At 39.4% G+C, this 18,896-nt stretch overlaps 2 protein-coding genes across 4 annotated transcripts in view; one reads left to right on the top strand and one right to left on the bottom strand.

Annotated features, from left to right (window-relative positions):
- The first annotated feature begins 365 nt into the window (after positions 1-365).
- Positions 366-12,806, top strand: LOC137934914 (uncharacterized). Of its 2 annotated transcripts, none has more exons than XM_068779500.1 (3): positions 366-1,404; positions 12,302-12,372; positions 12,464-12,806. In XM_068779500.1, the coding sequence occupies exons 1-3, from the start codon at positions 607-609 to the stop codon at positions 12,591-12,593; spliced, it is 999 nt and encodes a 332-aa protein (XP_068635601.1). In that variant the 5' UTR covers positions 366-606; the 3' UTR covers positions 12,594-12,806. The 2 variants fall into 2 exon arrangements, with proteins under 2 accessions (XP_068635601.1, XP_068635602.1); XM_068779501.1 differs by having other exon boundaries at positions 12,467-12,806.
- Positions 12,806-18,896, bottom strand: part of LOC137934913 (intermembrane lipid transfer protein VPS13) — a 74,911-nt gene continuing 68,820 nt past the window's right edge. For both annotated transcript variants that reach the window (XM_068779499.1, XM_068779498.1), the window contains 9 exons: positions 16,037-16,362; positions 15,654-15,950; positions 15,485-15,566; positions 15,214-15,360; positions 14,734-14,838; positions 14,528-14,638; positions 14,354-14,446; positions 13,940-14,009; positions 12,806-13,834 (listed from right to left, as the gene is read on the bottom strand). In XM_068779499.1, coding sequence (XP_068635600.1) covers positions 13,167-13,834; positions 13,940-14,009; positions 14,354-14,446; positions 14,528-14,638; positions 14,734-14,838; positions 15,214-15,360; positions 15,485-15,566; positions 15,654-15,950; positions 16,037-16,362 — 1,899 coding nt within the window. In that variant the 3' untranslated portion in view covers positions 12,806-13,166. The remainder of the gene's footprint in view (positions 13,835-13,939; positions 14,010-14,353; positions 14,447-14,527; positions 14,639-14,733; positions 14,839-15,213; positions 15,361-15,484; positions 15,567-15,653; positions 15,951-16,036; positions 16,363-18,896) is intronic.

The following is an 18,896-nucleotide window of genomic DNA, read 5'->3' on the forward strand; positions in this document are numbered from 1 at the left end:
ATACTATTATTTAAAGTAATATTATAGGAATATTAAGTTCTAGATTATATTAGATTAGTAAATTAATAGTAAATATTATATTAAAGTAGCATTAAGTACTATAGATTATAATATACTTAATAGTAAATATAAATATTATCAAATATTATAGATTAATAACAAAAATCAGATACCAATTATAAGCATTAAATATCAATTTAAATTAAAAATAATTAAGTTGCTTATATTCACAGGGAATCAAGTAAAATTTAATAATTTGTTAGATTTAAATTTTGTTACCACTCCACCTGCCCATATCTGTCAGATAGCCGTTAAACAATTCAATGCCTTTGGGATTTTCATTTGCTCCATACATATCTTATATGCCCACCCTGTGCTTGCGTTTCCTTGTTCTTAGTTGTCACCCACAGGCGACAGCAAACAAGAGAAGTTCCCATTTCTTTTCTGATTATAAATCATTCCAACCCTTTTTCCCTCCATTTGTTTCTCTCTCGCTCTCTCTCGCTGCAACTTCTACTTTGCAACGATCACTGTCTCCTCTTATTCTGAAATCTTTGGAGACGATCGCCTTGCTGAAAAAAAAAAAAAAAAAAAAAAAAACGGAAAATGCTGTGTTCGATCAAATCAGACTCCCCTTGGCTACACCGTCTCCGAGCCTCCAAAGGCTTCCCTGTCGAGTCAGCCCTCGATTTGGAGCATTTTCTCAGCTCTAACCCTAATCCGAGCCACTGCGTTTCGGAGTCTCTAATGTCGGGTTCGGTCCCCAGCCCCGAAAACTCCAAAGGTTCTGCTTCTCTCCCGGAGATGAATTCCATCGCGCCACATAATTGCGTGAAGGAGCAGTGGTTTGACCTGATGAACAATGTCTTAGCTGAGCTTTTCAACATGGGAGGAAGAGATTTCCCGAAGATGCAGGCACTTAAGAGTACTCGTAAGCAGGCAAACCCTAAGATTTGTGTCATTTCTTCCTCGACGAGTGTGCAGGATAGTTGCATTCTTGGAGGGCAGATTCTAGCAATGTCGCCGTCCAGTGCGGATAACAGTGTGGCTGAAGCTAAGGATGAAGGAAAAGAAGGTGGTTTTGTAGATGCGGAAGAGGAAATATCGCAAACGGTGGGAGTTGATGTAGATTTGGATTTATTTTCCCGGACTGTGGTTACAATTATAGACACGAGCTCATCAACTTGGAAGTCAGAGAAGCTCCTTCTCCGGAAGAAAGATGTTTGGAAAATCCGTGATAAGAAGCGGAACCTGGTTGATACTTCCAGGAAAAAGAGAAAGTTAGACCGGTCGGTTCCATCAGGTGGCTGCAAGAAGAAACTCAAGAAAGGAATTGTCCTTCTGTCAAGTGAAATTAGGTCTGACAGTAAAAAACGAGAGGAGCATTTGCAATTCGGTAGTGCGGTAAGGCCTTTAACTGGAGGTTCACATTACGTCTTGCATCTGTTGTTGAGGTTTTGGTAATTTATAACCTTAGAGTTGAACCCTTCTCTTTAGTTTATGGAAATTTTCGGTCTTCATAATTTCGCATGCATGCTTTATGTAACGGTGATCCAATGTCTTTTTACTATTGTACTTTTTAACCTTCCTGGTTATATCAGTTTCGAACATTTCCTGGGTTCACTTTTTAAAAATGAGTCCATCACTTGCAAGCAGTTTCCTTTTTGATGAAACTGCTCGTCTGTTTTACAACCATTTTCTGTTTGTCTTTTCAACTTTTATTTGAGGAATCTCATTTTTTACGAATCTAAACTTTGAACTTCTACCATTTATTAGGAGATACATTGCAATATCATGTTATATTACTTATAAATTTAGAGAATTATTTTGTCTTTCTTATTATAGTTTCCTGCAAGGCTGAAAATGCTGAAAACAATGTTCTCTTTTTCTCCCTGCATGAGGTTAACCTCTGGTGTGAATCCATTTTATTCCGTTCTTTGAATGCAATTTTTGCCAGTAGGCATATAATACTGATAATTTTTGTTAAAAGGGTCAGCCATGTGTAGGGGTGACATGGATGGTAAATGAGACACATGGTGGTATAGATAGTAAATAAGGGAAACTTCTATAAATATGACATGGGGTTGTAATAATGCAAGTTATTGTATGTACACTTATGTATTTTTGCTTTCAAAGGATGTAGCTCTAAAGGCATTGTCGTTTTTTAAACATCCTCTTAAAACTATAAATAGAGCCTCAGAGCATAGGGTAAAACATTAAGCTCAATCCTCTTAAGCACGAATTCGTCCTCCCTCTTCCTTGCTTTCTCCTCCTAGTCTCTCCACAAGCTAGAACTCTTCTCCTCTCCTCTTCTCCTCTTCCCTCTTTTTTCTTCTCTGAATCCCTTGTTATTCTTATGTGAAGAAGGCCCTAGAAATCAAAAATTTTATTTAACATCGCAATAATCTCTATCCTTGGGTTGTTAATTTCAAATTTGTCAAAGTACATGATATGATGTCTGTTTTGAGTTTGTTTGTTAATTTGTTTGTATCTTGCATTGGCATTTCACTAAAGCCTGAGGGAGACTCGACATTTTATTCTGATAGATAGTTCCCTTTTCTTTGTTTTCATAGTTACTGTAAAAATCAAGATTTGGGTGAAGGAAGAGGAGAAAATTGAGAGAAAAGGAGAAAGGAGAAAAAGAATTTTTTGAAGAGCTTGAAAAGGCTTTGTTGAGAATTGTGCATGAATTCCAAAACTTCTTAAATAAGTGTTTTGAGTTACAAATTATAAAAATGCCCCTATACACTTAATAAACCTTAATCTCCTTATATCTCCCTAACTACACATCCTATGTACATGAAAATTTAACCACTGATATACTTTAACATGCAGAATAAGATTACATGATGGAAATTAACCACTAGAGTGATAAAATGACCAAAATACCCCTGGATGTATTTTCTAACACTCCCCTCAAGGTGGAGCATATATATCTAGAAGTCTCAGTTTGTTGCAGAATGATATAAATTCTTGCTTGCTAAGGGACTTGGTGAAGACATCTCCCAATTGACCTCTAGATCCTACAAATGGAGTTACTATCTCATTTTTCATCACCGCATCTCGAATGAAGTGGCAATCCACTTCTATATGTTTAGTTACTTGCAATAAAGATTGTAGCCTGATTATCCCAAAACATACTCAACGGCTCATCCTGGTTCAAACCTAACTCTCGTGAGACTAACCTAACCCACATAAACTCGCTCACTGTGTGAGCAATTGTCCTTTATTAAAATTCTGCACTAGACTGGGCTACAACATTCTGCTTTTTACTTCTCCAACAAACCAAATTTCCTCTTAAGAAGACACAATATCCAGAGATTGACTTTTTGTCCAGTTTGGATCTTGCATAATCTGCATCAGAGAAAACCTCTATCTTTATATGATTTTTAGGTCTAAAGAAAAGACTTTTTCCTGGTGCTCCTTTCAAATACCTTAAAATTCTTTGTGCAGCTTCTAATAATACTTTCCAAGGACATTTGACAAACTGACTCACTACACTTACTGCAAAAGAAATGTTAGGTCTATTAACTTTTGCACAAATTAACTTTCCCACTAACTTCCGACACTGTGTGCTCTCATTTAATTCATCACTCTGCTCATCATGGAGATCATGTCTAACTTCTATTGGGGTATCAATTGACTTGGCTCCCAACAAACCATACTCTTGAAACATATTTATGACATACTTACGTTGTGTCATCACAATGCCTTTTTTACTTTTCGCCACTCCATGCCCAAAAAGTATTTCAAAAGTCCCAAGTCTTTAGTTTGAAAATGTGCAGACAAACGAAACTTGGTATCCTCTATACCAAAAATATTACTCCTAGATAATATAACGTCATTTACATAAACCAAAAACACCACAATTTCAGAGGACCTCTTCATCACAAATAAAGAGTGATCACAATGACTCCTCGAGAACCCCATAGTTACCATAACTTGGTTGAATTTTTAAAAAACCAAGCACGTGGACTTTGCTTCAACCCATAAATTGCCTTCTTAAGTCCGCATACTTTATGTGTCTCCCCATGAGCAACATATCCTGGAGGTTGCTCCATATATACCTCTTCTTCCAGATCACCATATAAGAAGACGTTTTTAACATCCAATTGATGTAGGGACCATCCCTGATTCATTGCAATTGAGATCAAAATACAAAAAAACAACAAACAAGCAATAGGTGAAAAGGTTTCAAACACATCAACATCAAAAGTTTGAGTATACGCCTTTGCAACCGACTAAGCTTTATACCACTCAATAGAACTGTTTGCATTATAATTGATAGTGTAAACCCAGTGGCAGCCAACAACTTTACCCCTTATGATAGATCACATAGTTGCCAAGTGTCTTGATCTATCAAAGCATCCATTTCAACATCCATAGCTTGCTTCTAATGAGGAGACGAGAGGGCCTCCTGCACTGAAGAAGGGATAGTGCAAGTAGAAATGGACAAAACAAAATTTTTATAGGAGTCAGATAAGGAACAAAAAGACACAAACTGAGATAATGGATACCATGTATCTTTACCTTTCCTGACACCCTTTCTGAGTGCAATAGGAAGCTGTAGATCATTGCCTTAGGATTTTGAGACGGGTTAGAGTCATGGTCTGGTGAGAGAGTCGGTGGTGATACTTCTTTTTGGCATTTATATACTTATAATGGTTTCTTGACAATGATAGCTTGTGACGGTACAACAGGCTCATCAACTGGTACATGGATAGCTAGTACCGGTTCAGGTGAGACAACTGGATTAGAAGGTAAAAAAACAGAGGAAAAGAATGACACATCCTAAAAGAAAGTAACATTAGCTGATACAAATGTTTTTCTAGTGGCTGAGCAAAAACATTTGTACCCCTTTTTTGCGAGAGTACCCCAAAGATACACACTTAACTGCTCGAGGAGACAACTTATCCCTGGAAGGCCCAAATACATGAGCAAAGCAGACAAATCCAAACACGCGGGGAGAAATAGGAAATAATGATGTGGACAACAAAAGAACCTGCATAGGAATCCTTTTAACACAACCGAAGGCATTCTATTAACTAAGAAACATGTTGTAAGAAAAACATCACCCCAATAAGACTTGGGCACATGCATATGTATCATCATTGTCCTAGCTACCTCTAGTAAATGGCGATTTTTACGTTCAGCTATGCTATTTTGCTGAGGGGTAAAGACACACAATGTCTGATGAATAATTCTCTGTTTTTGACGAAAGACCTATTATCAGTATGCAAGATATGAAGTGAAGCAATAAATTGATTTTTTATTTCATTGAAGAAACGTTTAAATATATCAAAGGCTTCAGATTTTTCCTTAAGAAAGTAAATTCAAGTACACATAAAATCATCGATAAAGGAAATAAAATACCTATGACCAAACTGACTAGTCACAAGACAAGGATCCCAAATGTTTGAGTGTACAATCTCAAATATATGGTTGGTTTTATGAGACAAGATTGGAAATGAACTTCTGTGATGCTTGCCTAATTGACACAACCTCGCATATTGAAAAGAAGAACTCGAAGGAAAATCTAGAAAGACTTGACTCAGTTTTGCTACAGACGGATGACCAAGCCACAAGTGCCACTGTAGAGAATATTATTTTGCCGATGGTTCTCTTAGTAGTATAGCCCATCTCTCTCACGAGCGGAACCAATAGTCTTCCTCGTAAGACTGGTTTGATAAGAGAATACTCAATGTTCGCAAGAGAACTTATCTTTTCCCTTCTTCTTCTTCTTCTTCTTCTTCTTCTTCTTCTTCTTCTACCTTGTCTTTTCTTTCTCCATCTTAGGATCGACGGTCCAATACCATGTGAAATTTTAGACAACGACTGTGCAGGATAGAGGAGAGAAACTCGTGAATTCATGGCAAGGAGGGAAGAACGTGGGAGAGAAAAAAGAGGGAAGAACGTGGGAGAGAAAAAAGATGGAAGAATGTGGGAGAGAAAAAGAGGGAAGAGAGATGTGTATTGCATATAAAAAGGAGAGCAATTAACTCATGCATTTTTGGAAACCAGAATTTGATCACAAAAACGAAATTACATTCAAATTATAAGACAGAACTACAGCCAACTCCAGCACCTCACTAGACTTCGAAAGTCTAGAACCTCCCAATTGTCCCCGATTTTCCTCTCTGTCCTGCTCTCCACCCCACTTCCTTTATCCCTCCATTCTCTATCTATAACTGACTGTCTCCTAAAGGACAGTGCTGTTGTTGCCAAGTGGAGCTTCCTCAATGGGATCCTTCAAATTTTCTCTAATTTTTCCTCTTTTACCCCTCTTACAGTAGACTTGAGTTAACAGGGGTCTATCATTAACCCCCCCTTCCCTTTCAGTTCCACCTTGTCCTCAAGGTGGAAGGCAGGAAATTGGGATTGAATAGTGTCATTAGTTTCTCATTTTTCTTCAAAATGTGTGAGGTCCTTCCTCTTGACCAATGCCTCAAAGTTCCCATCAGGAAGTTGTCGAGTACTGAGGATCCTTGCGGGCTGCACAGAGAGTATCAAGTCATCTGTTAGACATGCACTCAATGGCTGGCTGAAAACTGGGATACTTGCTGATTCTTTTTGTTGGCTCATGTGGAAGATAGGGTGGATTTTGGAGTATGTTGGTAGGTCCAGCCGGTATGCTACTTCTCCAATCCTTTCCAGTGCTTTATAGGGTCCATACAATCTAGAACTGGAATTTTCATTCGGTTTGTAAAAGACCTAGGCGGTAGGGCTGTAGTTTAAGATAGACTAAATCACCCTCCTTAAATTGAAGCACTTTACGTTTGCCATCAGCATAGGTCTTCAATCGGGATTGGGCCTTGTCTAAATTGGCCGTAAGTTCTGGCAGAATTTGATCTCGTTCCTGTAGCTACTAATTGACTTTGTCCACCAATGATGTGGAATCAGAATACCTTAAAAGGGAAGGTGGATCCCTTCCTTATAGTGGCCTGAACGGGGCATCCCTGCTACTCGGTGGTAAGTGGTATTGGACCAAAATTCAACCCAAGTTGCCCATTTGGGCTAGTGTTTAGGATATTTTCCCACAAAACGACATAGATAGGTTGCCAAACACCGGTTCACTTCTTTTCTTTGTCTGTTTGTTTGAGGATGATAGGAGGAGCTCATTCAGAGATGAGTACTCTATTGCTTAAAAAGTTCTTTCAAGAAATAGCTAACAAAAACCCTGTCACTATCTGATTCAATCAACTGTGGAAACCCATGTAGCAGGATGATTTCCTTGGCAAACAAGTCAACCACTTGCTTTGTTGTGTATAGATGGCCGAGGAGTAGGAAATGGCTATACTAAGTCAATATGTCAACAACAAGCAGAGTCGTGCAGAAAGAGCACTTCTTTTGGTTAATGGTGATCTCCTAGTATTTGGAGAGTTAACCTCAAATGAACTAAGTGAGCAACATAATCTGAACTATAAATCAGAATATTATCAAAGGAAACTAGTATCAAATTATGTAGATGTGGCTGAAAATTCGATTCATTATGTCTTGGAATGTTGAGGGGGCATTAGTGAGCCTAAATGGCATTACCAAGAACTCATAATGCCCTTCATGAGTCTGGAAGGTTGTCTTTGACGTGTTCTCTTCCTTCACCCTAATTTGGTTCCTGATATGATGTCCAACTTAGTAAACACCCTGGCTGCCTCCAATTCATCCACCTCTATGGTGGGAATGGGGAATTTGTCAGTATTGGAAATTTGTTGAGTGCCCTGTAATCAACACGAAAACGCCATCTTTCATCTTTTTTTGTTAACCAATAGCATTGGACTGAAAAGCTGGGCCCTATGATCCCAACTGACATCTCCCTCACGATCTTTTTATTTTGTTCTTTTGATGGAATGGGTACTTGTAGGGTTAGATGTTGGGTGGTTGCTCTCCTGCTTTTAAGGGTGCTGGTGGTAGCCTTTTCGGAGTTTTAAATACTTGCTAGAACTTAGTGATCGGTCCTTCAACTTTTGGGGGAACTTTAGGTCACCTCTTTCGTGTCCCGAATACCATTATACTTTGGCAGGCAATCCTATCCCTCATATTTAAGAATTGAAGTCATCACTTTTAGAAACTCCTCTACCTTGGCTAAAGCGGGCTCACCTTGAAACTTTATCCTTCTCTCGTCGAGTTCAAATATCAATGAGAGATTCCTCCAATTAGACAAACATCACCCAACAGTTTCAGCCACGCCATCCCCAAGACCACTTTAACACTCTCCATGACAAAGAGGTAGAAGTGTTCTTTGATTTTCAGTTAGAGGTCTGGCCATAATCCTTAGGCAATGCCTGTCAACCATTGAAACTCCAAAATTTCTGCTGCGCACCACTGGAAGGTCTAACTTTTGGACCTATGACGAGCTGATGAAGTTATGGGAGGCACCATTGCCAATGAGGACCACCACCTCCAGTCTGCCAAGTAAGCCCCGAAGCAAGGCATTCATCGACATTTTGACAAGATTTTGAGTAAGGTTTTCTCCTCATTTGCTTTTAGCATCGGTGGTCTCTCTCAACTCTTCCTCTTCTGAAATTATCATCACATTCATCTACCGTACCCTACGTCGACGACCAGGAGAATATTCTCATTGCATCGAAAATAGAGGCCTTTCTCCCCTTTTTTTGAGCTTCAGCCTCAGAGAGCCGTCAAAATGCATATCCTTGTTTCGTTGCCATCGCTAGAGGAGGTTTTGGCACTGCTATGTGTTGTATCATCAGTGTCGAGTGTGTTGTTCATGGTTAATCCTCCATGCAGGGCATTCATCGGCATTGTGACAAGATTCTGAGTAAGGTTTACTCCTCTTTTGCTTCCGCACCAGTGGTCTCTCTCAACTCTCCCTCTTCCTCTTCTGAAATTATCATCATATTCACCTGGCATAGCCGACATCAATGGCTGGGAGAATATTTCTCGTTGCATTGAAAATAGAGGCCTTTCTCCCCCTTTCTTTGAGCTTCAACCTTGGAGAGCCGTTGAAATGCATATCCTTGTTTTGTCTATGTCGCCAGAGGAGATTTTGGCATCGTTTTGTGTCGTATCATCACCGTCGAGGGTGGAGAAAATGAAAACTTGTTGGTTTTCGCTTTGGAGGTGAGTTGCGACGATGAAAACCGTGATCCGTCCCAACCCCTACAATGTTCAGGCCCATGCTACTTAACTTCCCACACCCAATTCAGGAATGTGTTGTGCTCATCGATTCGGTGAGTCCGCCTCCATTGAGTCCAAAGAGCAAGTTTGGCTGATTCACGCTCCACTCGTCTCAGATGTCTTCCTTCATCCTGTTTATAAATGTGCCCATCAACACTTCATTGGAGCTTCCACTAGAGGGGCCGATAACAGCTTGAATCTCTCCCGGCGCTCTGTCATGGAGCCTTCTTTTTGGAGAGCCAGAAGGACCTCATATAAACTCTCCATTTGAGACGGTTTGAAGCAATGTCGGATAGCAGATTTGAACTGTGATCAGTTCTTCATCGGTGCGCATCACTCTGCCATCTGGAACCAGTTCAACACTCTCCTTTCCAAGCAAACCATCGTCTCTCAAATCTTTTCGTCTTCCTCAACTCGCAAAATGCCTAACAACCCGTATGGATCCTCTCCTGAAAATACTGGTAGTTCTAACCTCCTCCCTTTCATTTCTGCATTTTTCGGCCATGTATTTCCTCCCTTGATGCTTCCTCTTGCACGGTTCGCCGAGGTATCTCCCATCGGAGATTTTCCCTTCTCTCCTCCTTGGGCCGCTGTTCCTCGCATCCCTTCTTTGACTTCCATTAAAAGCTCCTGAGACATCAAATCTGATTTCATCTTCTCCACCCATTCTTCAAACCCGAATCTCATTCTCCTCAGATTCGACTCTTCCTTCCATTTTTGTCTTCACCATACCCAAGCTCAAATAGCTCTGATACCAAGATGTTGGAAACTAGAATTTGATCTTCACCATACCCAAAGGACAATACTGGTGTTGCCAAGTGGACCTTCCTCAATGGGCTCCTGAGTCCCCTGCATCTCTCCAACTTCTTTTCCTTTTTTACATTTCCTGCAGTAAACTTGAGTTTCCAAGGGTTTATCATGCATAAAGTAAAAACTAATCTAGTTCCAATTATACTCTAATATTGTGAAAAGTTAAGGATTTTGGTGGGGGAAGAGGAGAAAAATTAGAGGAAAAGAGAGAAACAGAGAGAAAAGAGAGAAATTGAGAAGAATCATGGAAGGCTCATTGGGGGTCATGCACGACGCCCAATTTTCTCAAATAATAGATTTAGGGCGATAATTACAAAAATGCCCCTATGCACTTAATAAAACTTATTCTCCTTATATCTTTCTAACTATGTATCTTATGTACATGGAAATTTAACCACTAACATAATTCAACATGTAGAACAAGATTACATACAGATATTAAACCACAGGTGATGAAATGACCAAAATACTCCTGGAGGGTAAAACGATCAAATTAACCCTGGAAGTATTTTCTAACAAATATAAATTTCTAAATTAAATATAAAGAAACATACAACGCAATTAGGAAACATCCTTTTCATTCCAACTTTTTCATTAAGCTTATTCCTTTTGTGAGACTTCCTCCTCCATAAGACTCGCCTTAGCCTCGATGAAACCAACTTCTTTCACACTGGCCACCTAAACCATCTAGCATAGGGAGCTTGGTTCATATACTCATATGCTTAATTGATTTTATGAGATAATTGATTTTATTTAGAGCTACTGATGCTACTGACTTCCATATGTGATGAAATAAAGGCTATGATTTTGCCTTATAGCTTGTAAATAATAAAAAATAGTTTCATATGTTGGGAGCTCTCTTTGAGTGACTAAAAAGTAGGAAGTGATGACTGGTTGGTTGATGCCCTGTCTATAGACTTATCAAATTCATGGTCCGTTATTTGACTTTGTTCTTTCTGTTCGATGAGTTTTATTGCAGATCCCTTACAGGAGTAATAGGAAATTATCATTGCTTTTTGAGTTTTATTGCATGTCTCTAGAGACTAGGAAGTCATCAATGCCTTGTGAGTCTTATTGCACCTCTTTTGCTAGAGAATAGAAAGTCATCAATGCCTAGTTAGCACCTCCTTATCTTCAGGTTCTTGATATAACCCCCTCAAACTCCGTCCTCCTCTGGAGCTAATTAGTTGTAGGTTTGATGTGGCCTTTTTTATTCTCCCTGTTGCTTGGTAAAAATTCTCATTGTTCAAAGGACTGGAAATTAACCTAGAGTGCAACACAAAACTATTGCTCACCATTCAAATTCCCTTTATTGTTTTCTTCAATTAAAACTTGGCTGTACCTAACTTTTTTTCCTTAGAAGTGACACTATTTACAAGAATGCCATTTACTTAATTTGACAACTCCCGGTTTCTCTATTTTATCATTGAAAAAATGATAAAAATAAGAAAAATATCTGTAAAAGAACACAATTAATACCTGGGATAATAATGTACGGAATAAGAAGAGATTTTAGTATTAAGTCATTCATTTCAGATTTCATAGTTAACTTAAACATTAGGTGCACCTAACTTAGATGGAGTTTAGTCCATGTTCTTTGTTTTCTGACATATAGAAAGCAAGATGGATAGATAAATAAGTATGTAACGAGGAGTTACAAAATGGAAAGGTGGCAAAAGTTCACCGTAAGAACCTATTCTAAGGCTTTCTAAACAGATGTAAAAGAAAAATTCTCACTCAGGTTAGGATTAGGCTTTTAGGTAAGATTTACCTGATTATCTGCATTTTGTTTATTAAATCAAAATCGTTATTGGAATGGTTGTTTGAAGCGCATGCTTCCTCCCTCCTCCAGTACGCTAATCATGCAACATAGCGAAGGGGATAAGGAAGTGTATGGTTGATGAATCATTCATATGGACATTTTTGTTCATTTGATGAGAATGACTTGATTTTTTTTTTTCTTTTTCGGCTGATAGGAGGGCTTGATTTATCACATATCATAGATTATTCTTACTAGCTAGTACAATTTTTTGTGTTTTTAGTGATCTTATGGGTTTTCCCAGAAACCTTTCACATTATGTCTTAGTTTGTGTATTTTCCCTTTAATCCTTACATGATTGGTGGATAGGATTGGCAAGTTAATTTGCCTGTCCAGCCAAAAAAGGGCTATGATCCTTATTAGAGATGCCACTGAAATCATCAGCTGAAGTCTTAATATTTCCACCGAAGTCTCTTGTTTTTACATGATATTCAATCTTCACTTTCGAAGTTTGACTTGGGTTCATCTTCTATCTGTTTCTCATCCCTTCATTGTTGATACTCTTGTCGCTGCCTGAGTAGCTCTCTCTTTCTCATGCAGAAACGCTCTCATGACGGCAGAAAGGCGACGTGCAGAGACAAGCAAGATGATCGGAGTCGGACCAAAAAGAGGCATGTTCTCTTCAAACTAATCAGATGTTTTTTTCTCATGCAGTTGTACTTCTCCGAAGTAGTGACTCTTTTGCTTTTAATTTACATGCAGCAGACCACAATTTTCCCGGTCCCCACGTAAACCGGCAAAGAGAGATGCTTCTGTTGCCCACACAAAATGCATTCAAACAAGCAAGAAAAATGCGGCTTATTCGAAGTTGCATATCAAGGATAAGCATTGAACTCTGTTCATGAATGATATAATCCATGTAAAAAATGAACTTCTGTCATGCCTTTGCTGGTGCTAATGCCTCTTGCTCCAAGGAATATCAAGTTGATTAGTTTTGCTCGTGCATGTTGGTTATCAGAGTAAAGATCTGCTCTTATTTTCTTGACCAGTAACTCTAATCTGCGTAATGGCATTCTTTTGAGGGTTGGAATCCGAAATTTAGAGTTTAGCAAAAGCATGAATTCCTTTTTGTTAAACAAGAGATGAAAGAGATATATATAAGGTGTCCTTTCTTACAATGGAATCAAGATACGATTCCACAGCAAATCCTTCAAAATAAAATTAATGGGACAAAGCTGTAAAAACCCGATTAACAAAATTGGGCCAGAAATATATACTGTACATGTAGCGTAAAACTTGCTACATAGACACGAGAAATTAGCTGAATGAGGTCTCCTTATTTACAGATCATATACAACGAAAGCCGACCACTTTGGAATGGCTGCTCCTGCATGACCAAAACCACTTGCAATCGCCTCCAAAAACTGTGGTGTCCTTGTTTATTAAAGGAGGCCAAAACAACATTTCATCTGAGGGTAGTTCGGTGCAAGACGTGGGCTCCCCAATGTTGGCCTTTACCTAGTTCAATCATCTTCCACAATGTCTGCAGAACATCCTCTGCCTCCTCTGGATTTAACAGTTGAATGCTAGTCTGAGAAATCGGTAGTGAGAAGGGTGAGCCCAAACCTCTGGTTCTCGTACTGCTTCTCCTAGTATGTTGATGTTTCAATAAAGTGTCTGGGTTTTTTACAACAACATTCACCACCTCCTCTTCTCTATCTATGTGAATAACACCTTCCAGGCCTATCTCAGCTTCTATCACCCAATCTGGATCTGCAATGCCAGGAAATTCTGGCAAACCAAAGCCCACCAAAGAAGAACTACTGAAGATGATGAACATCCTTTCTGTAATGGCAATGAACTTCCCAGGCTGTTTCAGTGCCTTGCACAAAACAAATATCTCATCTTTGAACTTGGACTCTTCTGCTTCGAGAAGCATGAATATCCCGATTGCTTCCTCCCAGGAGTATGGAACCAAAGGAATCTCCCTGGCTAAGGGCCTTGGAAGACGTATTCTAAATCTGTTAGGATTTGGGCCACTTCTATTTCTGATGCTTTGTGCAGTTTTCCCAGCAACTTGTAGTATGCTAGCCACGGGTCTGGCCACAAGTCCAGCAGTTCCAAGTGCTATTCCTGCAGGAATAGAAACCGCTAGCAAACTGTGCTTCTTTACATATGCATGTCTACAGGCTCATAAATCACAAGAGCATAGACCTATAATGACATCTTTCATGTTACCTGATAGGACTCCAGGAAGGCCATGTTTCTCAGCTCCTTTAATAGGTGATTGAAGGAATCCAGTGAGACCCTGCAAAGGACAACTTATTGGAGACTGGCGAGCACAAAGATGAAACTCTTGCTGAATATAGACACGATGTGGCAGCCATGATAATAGTTACTCTGGACCATTATTAGTAAAGGGCCCAGACTGTCTAAACGCAACCTTAAATGTCCTACAGAACCCAGTTACATGACCCAGTAGGTCTAGCTTGAAAGAAAACTTCCTATGAAATGTCAATGGACTAAAGTGAACATAATAAGCTAGAAGGAAACAGTTAGGAATTCGTTTTAGTACTTCACATGCATTTCCTGTGAAATGCTAATGGACTAAAGGTGAACCAATAAGCTAGAAGGCTAGAAGGAGATAGTTACCTCTAGAAATTCGTTTAGTACTCCACTATGTGAATCTAATTTCTTCTGCTGCTTGGCCACAGCCTGCTCATCAAATGTGAATGCTACGAGGCCCTGGGAGCAGAAAAAGATCTTGGTAGGTAATAAGGATATATCATAAAAAATTGCAGGCATTAACTTGCTATAACACCATACCTGGTGAGCTGCCTTGCTGAACTGTGTAGCAGCATTGCTTACAGCAAATATTGTATTATTTACAAGACTTTTGGTACCCTGAGCCATGCCTGTAATTAGTCCAGTAGGACTCTGTGCAGTAAATGAATGCCAAAATAGTTAGCCATTGCCATATTATGTACCTACAAATTGCCAAAAGACAATGGGGAAGGTAAATAAGTACAGACCTGTAACACCCCTTTGGCAGGGACGGATAAGAAATCTTTGATACCAAGTCCGACATTCCTTGCAAATCCCATAGGATTGCCAATTACACCAGCTGAGCCAAATACCTGAAATACGCAACAGAGAAACACAAAAAAGAAGGAAAGCACCTTACTTTTCTCACATCTTGATCATATACTTCAAATTAAACAAACTTGTAAACCAAGATATAGAAATAGAGGAGAAAAAAAGAGAGTAGAGTATAGGAGAAGATACAAAGGACAAGATACTGTATTAAAGGGCACATGGAAATACCCAGAGCAAAGAACAATCATAAGTGTCAAAAACTAATTGAATCTGACTTAAAATAGCAAAGACTACAGTAACTAACAGACTAAGACAATACCAATTTTTCAATTTAGATTACGACTAATAACTGTTTTATTATCTACACATAAGGTTCCATCTTCGCAAAAAAATAATCTTCCGCTCTGATTATTCACCTTGTAAATTTCATGAAGAAGCTGGCGAGTATAATGACGGACAATGATCTCTTGGATGGATTCCCAGCTAGCCAAATGGTGAACAATTGTCAACTGTTTGAGATAAATTGGCGCTCCCTCAATATTCACTAGTGCCATTAGACCTCTCTGCCATTAAATTATGACATGAGAATCAAAATCCCATTAAAGAGCAAGCCTCAATCTAGATGACAATAAAAGTACCAAATTTTTGTCAATCTTTGACTTGCATTACACAGTACTGAAATCTCACCTGAAAAGCAGTGTTACCAACAAGAATGAGAGATTCCACCTCCGTATCACCATCTCTCCGCATCCAAGGAGTACTGGAAAAGCTGCAAGACAATAGGATTGAGTTTATTTATTTATTTTTATTTTTCAAAGTAAAAAAATTGACGTACACATGAAATAGTAATATTTACCTCACAGTCAATTTGATAGGAGCCACAGCAAGTACCTCTACATAAATCTTCTTTTGCTTTCTAGCTAACAAGAAGATTTGTTGCCAAGGTGCACCTATTGGAATAACAAGAGGCAATATTTGGCACCTTTTCTGATTTTCCAGTTGATCATTTAAGGCTACCACATTGCCTAGAATTGGTAGGTCAGAGTTTGAATGTTTCATGTTCTTGTTTTGGATCCTTAAGGAAACAATTCTAGCAAAGCTGAACAAGCTTAAAACCACTTGCTCCTCCAGCTCAATCCGCACAGGTGCCAATCTACAAGAGTTTAATACAGCTCATTGCAGGAAAACACAAAGAGAAGTTAAACACCAAAAGTTAAAATGAACTGATCAGTAAACTACCTTAGGTTAATATACTCAAAGGAAACAAAAGAACTGTTCTTATTCCTCCATTTGGCAGCAGTACAGGAAATTACAGGTTCCTGTGCAATTTCAGAGGTGGTTGGACTTGCATCTTCGGACTTGGCAATCACTGTTTCCTGCCTGCTTTTTGACTGAATTGGAAAATTCCCTCTATGTTCTTGGTCGAAGGAGAGAATAACAGGGTATACAGCATTCCGCAACTGATTATCTACTTGCAAAGAGAATACTTGTAAAGAAAACTTTTGCTGATTGACACTCTGTTGGAACTCAATCTTGGCATCCCTTGCACAAGCAAAAACCAACTCCTGAAAATGGATAACACAAATGAAGGCAAGAAAGTTACTTTTTTTTTTTTTTTTTTGAGAATACTGAAAAAATTATTAAGGAGAGGGAAATACAAAAGAATACAAAGTCTAGGCTAGCCAACTCATGAGACTAGCATAAATGAAATGAACAATTAACAAATGCAAAAAATCAACTAAAAATCAATAAAATCATCTTGGATTAACCGGGTCAGTATTGCTTTCGACAAGATGTGCCAAATCAACTCCTTTCCTAGCTAGAGAATCAGTAATGCCATTTACACTTCTAATACTTGAGACCATTACAATTGAATACCATCACATAAGGAAATCACCTCTTCATAAAGCAACAAAAAATCTCCATGGAAGATGTTCTCAAGAGGAAAACCACCAATGACCACTAGAGGATCCCCTCAACAACAAGAGGTGAGTCATAGTTCTTCTTCTCAAGTGGTTTTGGAAGCTCAACTCAGGTTCTGTTGCTTCAAGGGAACCAATGGTGACTTCTAAGCTCAATCTGATTGGAGCTAGATGGATTACCAATCTCTTGCTCCTTCTATTCCTTGTACCTGATCTCATGTACTTAGATCAGCCAATTCAGCTGCTGATTTTTGTGCTAAATTGGGGTCATCCCTCCTATCTCTTGTTGTAAGGGGAGGCCTCCCTTGATGTATTTTCTTTTCTTGCAATAAAATCATGATTATTTAAAAAAAAAGTGTTAGGGTAATTCTAAATGGTACAACATGTACTGAATCTGTCCCTAAAAGTCATGGAAAATGCCACCACCTGCTGTAGGACCTGGTTTTCCTTATTTAATTTCAGGCACACTTGCAGAGGAGGATTCCAAGGGAGAATTGTTGTCCGATTTGAATGAGAGCCCAAAAAAGCAGCTATATATCTTTAATATAACCTTAAAATGTAACTAGTAGTAACAAAATCATGAATATAAACTTAAAATGCAACTAGTATTACTACAGAAACATGGGAATTTACTAACTGCATATAATGAACCACACTTTCCCACCACACCTTCGATAGAGTATGATTTATCATCAAAAGTACGGGCATTAATTTCATTCCACAAAACAGAAAAAGATGCACAAAAAGCCGCTTACCACAAAAACTTTCCATGTTTAGAAGGCCCTCTTTTGTGACTCTGCCTAAATTTCCTATTAACCTTTTGTTTGTCAGTAAATTGATTTGATCTCTTGATTGTTCCATAACTTTTTTCATTAATGAATATTTTGACCTTCAAAAGAAGAAGAGAATTAGAGAAAGGAATGAACTATATTATGGTTTTCTAACTCGCTGAGTCTAACCATGACTCACCAAAGTCGACTCGGATGTGGTATTGGCCAAGTCAGGTTGGAGGGGGGGGGGGGGGGGGGGGGGGGGGGGGGGGGGTTAAAAATTTCGGGATTTTGAGTTGATTCTCGATTCCGAATATAAAAAACCATGGGTTATATTACCTACACAAGGCAGAAGACCATAGATTGAAGGTTGCGCAGATAGATTCAAACAAATAGCAATGGCATCCACAGTTCGATTATCCATCCTATGCCAAGCTTTGTTTAGTTTTTCCATATCATTAGAGTCAACAGGGTTGTCTCCCTATCGACAATAGGCGATTCTTGGTCTCCACGGCCTACCGCCATCTTATGAGATGGACCCGGCCTCCTGCCCCTCACCCGGCAGCCTTTGCTTGGCGCCTTTTGGCCCCATCCAAGGTGAAATTTTTTCTTTGGAGTGCCTGCTGCAACATGATTCTTACTGCCGACAACTTATCAAGTGTACCAATACCACTCCCGATCCTCTTTGCCCCTTCTGTAGAATGGAGGCCGAGATTATTAGCTATCTTCCCCTCCACTGTGGCTTTGCCTGAAAGGTCTGGATTTACATGATTGACAATATGGGCATCAACTTCTGCATCCTGCTCGACCTAAGCACCATGTGCCACTTCTCCTTTGGGACCTGCCTTCCCAGTCATGGCAAGCTTTTGCTAGCTGCTTGCATTGCTTTCGTCCCAATGTGTCTCTAGAAGGAAAAGAATTCCAGACGGTTTGACTGTGCTTTCCTCTTTGCTGTTGAGGTTTCCTATACTGCCATGGGGCTCATCTCTACTTGGATCCGCACTCGGAAAGAATTCACTTGCCTCTCTTGTGCCCCTATCCGCACTAATTGGAAGATTATTTCTCAGATGTTTGTTCCCTCTGCTCCCCGCCAAGTTGTTGTTTGGGCGCCTCCTCCCACTGGTTATTATAAGCTTAACTTTGATGGTAGCGCCTTTGGGAACCCAAGTTTAGCTGGCTTTGGCGGGGTGATTTTTTATCCCGAAGGCATTGCCATTATCTCTTTCTCTGGTCTTCTCAACATTGCTAACTCGATCTCAGCTAAGCTCTCCGGAGTCCTTCACAGCTTGTGCATATTTTAGGATCGCTTTAGAGGTCCTCTTATAGTGGAAGGAGACTCCAAAGTTGTCATTGGATGGTGCTCCACCTCCTCCTTACCCCCTTGGCGTCACTGGTAGATTTATCTTG

This window comes from Aristolochia californica, unplaced genomic scaffold (assembly GCF_029961685.1).
Source record: "Aristolochia californica isolate CCGP_79_NKW_82.1479 unplaced genomic scaffold, dmAriCali1.0.hap1 SCAF_6, whole genome shotgun sequence".
NCBI classification, from domain to species: Eukaryota; Viridiplantae; Streptophyta; class Magnoliopsida; order Piperales; family Aristolochiaceae; genus Aristolochia; species Aristolochia californica.